Source organism: Atta colombica, unplaced genomic scaffold, assembly GCF_001594045.1.
Source record: "Atta colombica isolate Treedump-2 unplaced genomic scaffold, Acol1.0 scaffold216, whole genome shotgun sequence".
NCBI classification, from domain to species: domain Eukaryota; kingdom Metazoa; phylum Arthropoda; class Insecta; order Hymenoptera; family Formicidae; genus Atta; species Atta colombica.
In genome coordinates, this window is record NW_017259312.1 from 416,567 (window position 1) to 424,375 (window position 7,809).

The following is a 7,809-nucleotide window of genomic DNA, read 5'->3' on the forward strand; positions in this document are numbered from 1 at the left end:
TTTGGTCTATTAGCCACACTTTCCATGATTCATTTTATTATTATCAATATAGAATTCTATTTGGGTTAAGATACGGGTCAGGAACTCCAGTGACTGATAATGACAGTGATAGTGACACCAACATCTACGATAGCTTAGCGGCCATAAGAGAAAGATTACATCAGTCGACTGTCAATTGAGAACTGATTTAATCAATTGTGCATCGCTTGTCTTTTCTGATGCAACCATTATGTTTTATTGAGCCTTATTAGAGCCAATTGACAATAAATAAAGACATGATATTAAATGCTTAAATTTTATTGCTTAATTTATTAATATTAAATGCTTAAAATTTATTTGATATTATTTGTGTCTTTTATGTAATAAATTTATTCCTCAGCGTGTTATATTAAATTTAAATCATTCATATATTTTGCCTCTTAAAAATATACTGCTCACAATCTAAATATTTTCTGATAATTTCATATGGTGCGATATCTTATAGTGCGTTCAAAAAGACATTGTTAGCACTATTTCTGTCATTCTGTCTTTATTGTTTATTAGACGTAAAACAAAGATAAAGTGACACTAATAGTGCTAATAGCGTCTCCCCGAACCTTTAATATTGCCAGTCATTGCCATTACTTGAATCTTTCGCAATACGAGTAATGGCAATGACTAGCAACATTATTACTTGCATTGCGAATTTTTAAATTAATATATAATAAATATATTTTCTTTATAAAAATTTCATATATTATTTGTATTTAATAAATACAACTAATTGTTTCTCTAATTTGATATTTGATACCAAATCTTAATCGTATCAGATTTCATGTTATTTAAATAGAAAACTATACAATCTATTCTCTCTGTTAGGAGCACTACACAGCGCGATAAAAGACATATAATCTAATACATATTTGTATTAATAATTTCTCGAATCTTTATCGCTCAAATAATCACACTTAATTAAATACATGATTTATCAATCCGTCATATGTGTGCACTTGTACTTCATATATCATCTGAAGTATTTGATGTCAAGTCAAATCTTTCAAATGATTATCTATTCTGTTTTTTTTTCTTAATATTTGACGAAATATGATAATCGCGATTCAAATTTTTTAATTGTCTAAAAATATATATTAAGTTTTTATTGTATATTAAGTTTTAATTTGTTCACTTTTATAAAAATTTTATTTTTTTAAATAACATATGAAGAATCGAAAGAGAACACAGAATATTTCTTAGAAATCAGTGAGAAATCACAATCTGCCGTCCTCGATCAAATGCAATATGCAACAGTTACGGGGTCATAGCATCAATGGATAATCGTATTCTAATTCGAACATGACAAATTTACATCAAACTGTGACTACAACTTCTTTTTTTATTGAATAGAGAAAACGATTTAAATAATTTAAATTAAGTAAATAATATATAATAAGGATTACAAACTTATTTTTTTATGTTGAAAGAATGTGCTTCCACAGTCACAGATTCATCAAATATCATTTTATACCTTTATCTAGCACAATAAAATTTTTATCCCATAATTTTTTATTTATTATAAATTATTTAGTTTTTGTATTATTTATACAAGTATTTTATAATTTATATTAATTTAACGAATAAATTCCGTGATGAAAAAAAATTCTGAATTTATGATTGTAATTTTAATCCGTCAGGATATTATAATAAAATTTGAATATGTTTCAGTTATTATTTTTATATTGTCAAATAAGACTAGAAAAATTCGTAACTGATTATCTTTCTTTTAAAAACTTATCTATATAATATCAAGATATTTGATATTGATAATAAGCTTCGCAAGATATGACTTCTTTCCATATCTTCTTTCTAAAATTCATTTTAGAATAACTTTAAAGTATATATATTTCGTAACATACTAATAAAATTAAATAAATCGCCGATTACAAGCTCCAGAATAATAAACAACATATAAATTATAATAACGTTTAGAAAAGTCTTAAAAATTTGAATATTATTCATATGTAAAGTAACATAATACATTTTGTAATCAGTCTTTAGTTCGAGTTATAAGGCCGAATTATAAGTTCTTCTTTTTGATTGAACTTTTGCACCAGTTCATTTGTCTTCCTTTTCTCTTTAGAAGGAAAAAAAGAAGAAGAAAGATGAATTGGTGCAAAAGTTCAGATAAAAAGAACAGGCCTATAGTGTATTTATAGTCATTTCTAATAAGTTGACAAGCTTTTGATGTTATTCAAAAATGTGATGTTATACATTCTTTTTTGTCAATCCTTTGTTCCGGCATACAATGAGAAGAATATGAGTCTATTCAGGTCTATTGAGACGCACGATCGAATCGTACAGTTGTCTTAGCGTTTACGAAGTGGGAGCATGAGAAGATGAGAGATGTGGCGGGGAGAGACATACATACTCGAATAAAAACCGAATGCCGTCTGTAGACACGATAGTCGGTTTTACTCCGTTATTAGTTACTCGAAGGATTTACTATTCGTTCTAGAAAGAAACATCAACGTGTATAAACCTGCGATCGACAGCAACTGTCCGATAGACCATTGCCTGAGCAAATCGATCACGAGCATTCGAGTTTACTATTAAGGTAAAACGAAATTCTAAAAACAAAATTCTGCTCTATTCTTAAATATTTCTGATTTTCATAAAATGTAAACAATTGGTTCAAACAATTTGCGTTCGAATGTTTTAAAGTGGGGATTTTTGAAATGACAAATTAAACTTGTTTTAATTGTATAAAATTTTATCAATTTATATGAAATAATTATGTATTTTTCATTATATATTCCCACGAATCTTCTGCGAATAGGAAATAATATTTTCTCGATACTTCAGACTTGCGCCGGAGCGCAAATCCTCCTCTTTCATGTCGATAAAACCTCAATTAAGTGAAGAAAGATAGGGACGTGTCGGGATCATAAATTCTGAATAATACGTGTAAATCATAAACAAGGAATTCTGAATCATTTTGAGATTTTAGAATCTTAATTGTGATTTCAAATTTTCTCGAGCTTCGTCAATAAGTCCTTTGCGAAGAATTTGAAGATCAAAGAAGGGCATTGTGTCCGATCTTAAGTATGATGATTTTATTAATTGGAATCTCAAGATACTATCTGAAATCAAATTTGAAAGAATCTTAAGTAATAAGCTTTAAAAGAATAAATAGTTAATAATATCCATTACTATATATGTTGTAACATGTGCTCACAATATCAGAACTCGGATACAAACAATTTAAATAAAGGTAGATGATCAGATGCAATGCACGTGACGTAGGACATCCGATGGAAAAGTAGTACAAAAGTAGTACACTATTATTTTTTCACGAAGACGAATACTAAAAAAAATAAAGGAAACAAAAAATAAAATAGAAATAGACATCGTTTAATTTGAGACCTGTATTATTTTATATTCCTTTTAAATTTCTTTTAAATTCATTTAGACAGTTTATTAAATTCATTAGACGAACAAAACAACTTTATGTAAAAAATTTCTAAACTTAAAATGAGATAAATAAAAGAAAAAGCGAAGATGTTGAGTGCGAATAAACTTAATGTCTAATTAGCATCTTATGTAAATCATATGGCGATTTTATGCTGGATACTTATTGTTTAATGGTCTTAATGTCTTATTATATATTTATCCTGTACTATGTATTAATATATTTAATGTGTAACAGTTATCACAGTGATTTAATAACTTTCAAAATAACTTCTCATTCGCTCCTAAGTTCTAAAAATACAAAAGAACACATTGAAAATCCATCCGGACATCCCCGGACGCCTGATATAAATAAAGAGTACACGTTCGGAAAAAAGAGTATGGTCACCCTAAGTAAAGATAAACAATTATTGAAGAAAAATCGTCTCTCTTGTTCCATGTAATTTTTAAATTCACATTAAATTTTTGCTGTCAACTTAAACATCTCGTAAATATAACACGAGAAAAATTGACAAAATAATTCATAATTTATACCAAAAATTTTATTAATTGCAAGATCTTCTTTAAATTAACTTCTTTAACTCTACTGTGAAGTCTTAATGATAACAATATTGATGACAATATTGATACCGTTATATTATCGTTGAATAGCAATTATATGGCAAAAAAATTACATAATATGATAATATAATACTGACACATCATTAGTTGTAGAAATATTAATCTTTCGGAAATATCATTTGCAAAGAATTTCTAAGAATTCTATTTCTAAGAATTCCAAAATAATGATTAAATTAATTTATATAACAATTGAAATCAGAGCAGTATAATATTAATGTATTATTTTATACAATACATATGAATCTATTCATTCAAAAGATATTAATTTTTGCTTTGAAAATTAATACTTTTACAAAAATATTCTTACAAATTAAGTACAATAATATATTCGATAATAAGCTATTTAAGTTTAATTAATGGCTTAATCTTAAATTGCTAAAATTGACTTTAAAAATTAAATGGAATTTAGACGAGTGATAATATCGAAAAAAAATTCGTCACGGCCTACGTATCAAACATCGAGGTCATGACATCAGAGAACTTATGATTCACATTATTATTGATACTCGCTATTTGATCCGCGAATCAATCAATTAATTTAATCAGTCGACACATAGGAAAATTGGTCTTCTCTGACCTTCATTCTTCGCACGTGCACTCGACACGATAAATCGTCTCCCTGACGTTTTCGCGCAACCGTAGACATTCAGCACGTGCGCGTCCCCCTCTCTCGCACTCGTCCGCCACCTCTTGGCGACTCTAGCGCGAGCTCGTCTCTGTTCCGACCCGATATCGTCCGCGATACCGGTTTAACGCATGCCACTGTGGAAGCATTACAGAGCGTGGCGTCGAGTCCATGAAAGTAGGCGGCGTATCAGACGAAACCGAAATCGTCAAAGATGTTGCGATCACACCACATGATCACCGTTATGCTACCATGTTTAGTCCGGACTGTTTTCGCGGACAATTGCTCCATTTCATCGTATCAATGTGGCACACACTTCACGTGCCCGAGCATCTTTGAACGTAACAATATTTGTCCGTTCAGCAGAATGCCGGAACAACGGGAGGAGATCAAAGGCAAGCTTGCCACTTTCGGTATGGGCTGCTTCTGGGCGGGGGATTCTCTCTTTGGAGTACTGCCTGGTGTCATCAGAACTTGTGTCGGTTACGCTGGTGGGATCAAGGAGTCTCCGGCATACAAGAACATGTTAATATCCCATTGCTATCATCCAATCATCATAATAATGTAATTTGAAAGGTTCACAAAATCATTTCTAACATTCTTTACTTCTACTTTGTAGGGGAGACCATACTGAGGTCATCAATATCGAATATGATCCAGAACTAGTATCTTACACACATCTACTAAGCTTGTTTTGGAACAATCATGAATATAGTCTAACAAAGAAGATTAAAAGACAGGTATGTTGCTAATAAACTTTAATTATGTTTGACTGTATACAGTAAAAAAAATAGAATGATTTAAGAATTATAAATACATAGTTTTAAATTTTGAAGTGTCAAGATAGTGCATCCTTTACAGGACAAAGTCTTGATTTGGCACAAACTAAATTTATCTATAATTCTTAAATCACTCTATTTTAGTATGGTAAATAATTAAAACATCATTCACATGTTATTTGCATACAAACTAAATGCTAAATATTAACTTAATTTGCAGTACATGTCACTGATCTTATATCACGATGAAGAACAAAAATTACAAGCTGAAAAATCTCGCGAGCAGGAACAACGGAAGCGTGGAGAAGTCTTTGTCACAGAAATTCAGAAGTTTTCAAAGTTTTATCCAGCCGAAGAGTAAGTAATTTTATTTGTACCCGTATATATTGTTGCTTTTATTCAATAATTTAATTCTTTTGTATTCTCACTCAACATTACTTGCTCTCTAAATTTTTTGGAGTAGAATCTCTAAAGAGTGAAAAAATTGAGTCAGTCTTGAAAAAGAATAACTCAATTTTCAATCTTTAATAGTAAGATTTCATTCTTCAGAATGAAATTCATTCTAAAAGTTTTAGAGAGTGAAGTATTCTGCCAACATTTATATTAACTAATTTAGACTGCTGATAAAATGCATGTTTATATAATTGTTATATGATATGATATAATTATATAATAATATGACAATAATGTTATAATAGTGATATTAAGTTATAAAATAGATAATTTGCTAACAATAAATTCAAAATAATTATAATTTTACAATTTTAAATATATTTCTGATATAGTAAATATTTAAAAAATATTTTTATTGGATTTCATTAGATAGACACAATAAATTCAGTTGCATATTTTAACAGACAAATAGTATATAATAAAATATGTAAATAATATAGAAAAAATAAGAATAATAAAAGATGAGACATATCCAATTTAATTAAAACTTACCTTATCTTTCTAGTTACCATCAGAAATATCGACTGCAGAATCATCCATGGCTAATTGAAACATTGGGCTTCAACACACGAGAAATTTTGTGTGAGTCTCCACTAGCAGCCAAGTTGAACGGCTACATCGCAGGAGCTGGTACCTTGGAACAATTTGAAAGAGAGTTACCGAATTTAGGATTAAATGAGAAGTCGGTACAATATTTAACGAAATTTATTATTGAGAATCAAGGCAGTGGCTTGTACTGCTAGCAAATCTAGTACAATGGGAAAAATGCAAATAATATTTTTTACACTAACAAATATAGGTTGGACATTCTCAAATTCTTCGTAAGAAGAACATACACAGCTCGATACACATTATATACATTATATGTACATACTATATATATCATGTACACTGGATATCAATGCACAAATGCCTTAAATATTTATGTACATACTTTTTAGTTGTTCATAAATATTTAATATTATGATTGTATTTAATGTCCGCCTACAGGCTCGATTTTAATTTTAATAGCATAATTACTGGGTGGAACTCATCTTTTCTTAACAATTAAATGTCGAATCATTGATAATTTCCGAATTATATAAATTTTATAATATCAAATAGACAAAATAATTCTTTAATTAATGTTTTTTCAAAGAGATATCGTGTTTTTATTAGCCAAGAAGAACAACAGTACATATAGTAGCTTTAAAAATATATGATTTATCAAAAATATATTGAAAATTAAACTATCTAGTTAAAGTTAAATTATAGGTAGACTGAAATATACTTTCATTTATTCTGAAAGAACGCGTTCAAAGGCAATTAACGGCTGTGCGTTATTAAAAAATTCAAAGTTTTATAATAAAAATATATAATGTTATAACAGATGAATGAACCTCAATTTATCTCTTCTTTTCACGGAAAAGAGTTTCAAGCTATGTTCCAAAATTTACTGCCAGTACTGAAAAAAATCTATGATCCACGTAATATAAGATTTAGATTTTCAGTACTGGTAATAAATTTTGGAACACAATTCATATCAGAGACAGCGTTACCAACACATGTCGAGCACTTGTGCCTTTCTCGCGTGAATTTAAAATTCTAGTAGATCTTATATGAAAAAAAAATAATAATAAGACTATATAAGACTATATATAAAGACTCTTTCACCAACTTCGATTAATTAATCGATAATCAACTAGCAGAAATGCTAATAGCAGTTTAATGTTTCAAAACATCTCTTTCCTCTTTTTTTTGAGACAAACTGTGTTTAGTTCTCACATTCAATCATGATGATTAAGTCAACTATCGATTAATATTAATGAAAGAGGTCCTAAAATAAAATTTCTATACTAATGTCACTGTAAACATTAAAAATATATATATTTTATATATGTACAATTA

At 28.8% G+C, this 7,809-nt stretch overlaps 1 protein-coding gene across 3 annotated transcripts; it reads left to right on the forward strand.

The window, feature by feature from the left end:
- The first annotated feature begins 2,449 nt into the window (after positions 1-2,449).
- LOC108687798 (peptide methionine sulfoxide reductase) lies at positions 2,450-6,912 on the forward strand. Of its 3 annotated transcripts, none has more exons than XM_018193755.1 (5): positions 2,450-2,590; positions 5,054-5,215; positions 5,310-5,430; positions 5,690-5,826; positions 6,428-6,912. In XM_018193755.1, exons 2-5 carry the CDS (start codon positions 5,058-5,060, stop codon positions 6,663-6,665), a joined length of 654 nt encoding a protein of 217 aa, XP_018049244.1. In that variant the 5' UTR covers positions 2,450-2,590; positions 5,054-5,057; the 3' UTR covers positions 6,666-6,912. The 3 variants fall into 3 exon arrangements, with proteins under 3 accessions (XP_018049244.1, XP_018049243.1, XP_018049242.1); XM_018193754.1 differs by having other exon boundaries at positions 5,057-5,215; XM_018193753.1 differs by lacking the exon at positions 2,450-2,590 and having other exon boundaries at positions 4,812-5,215.
- Positions 6,913-7,809: the final 897 nt, after the last annotated feature.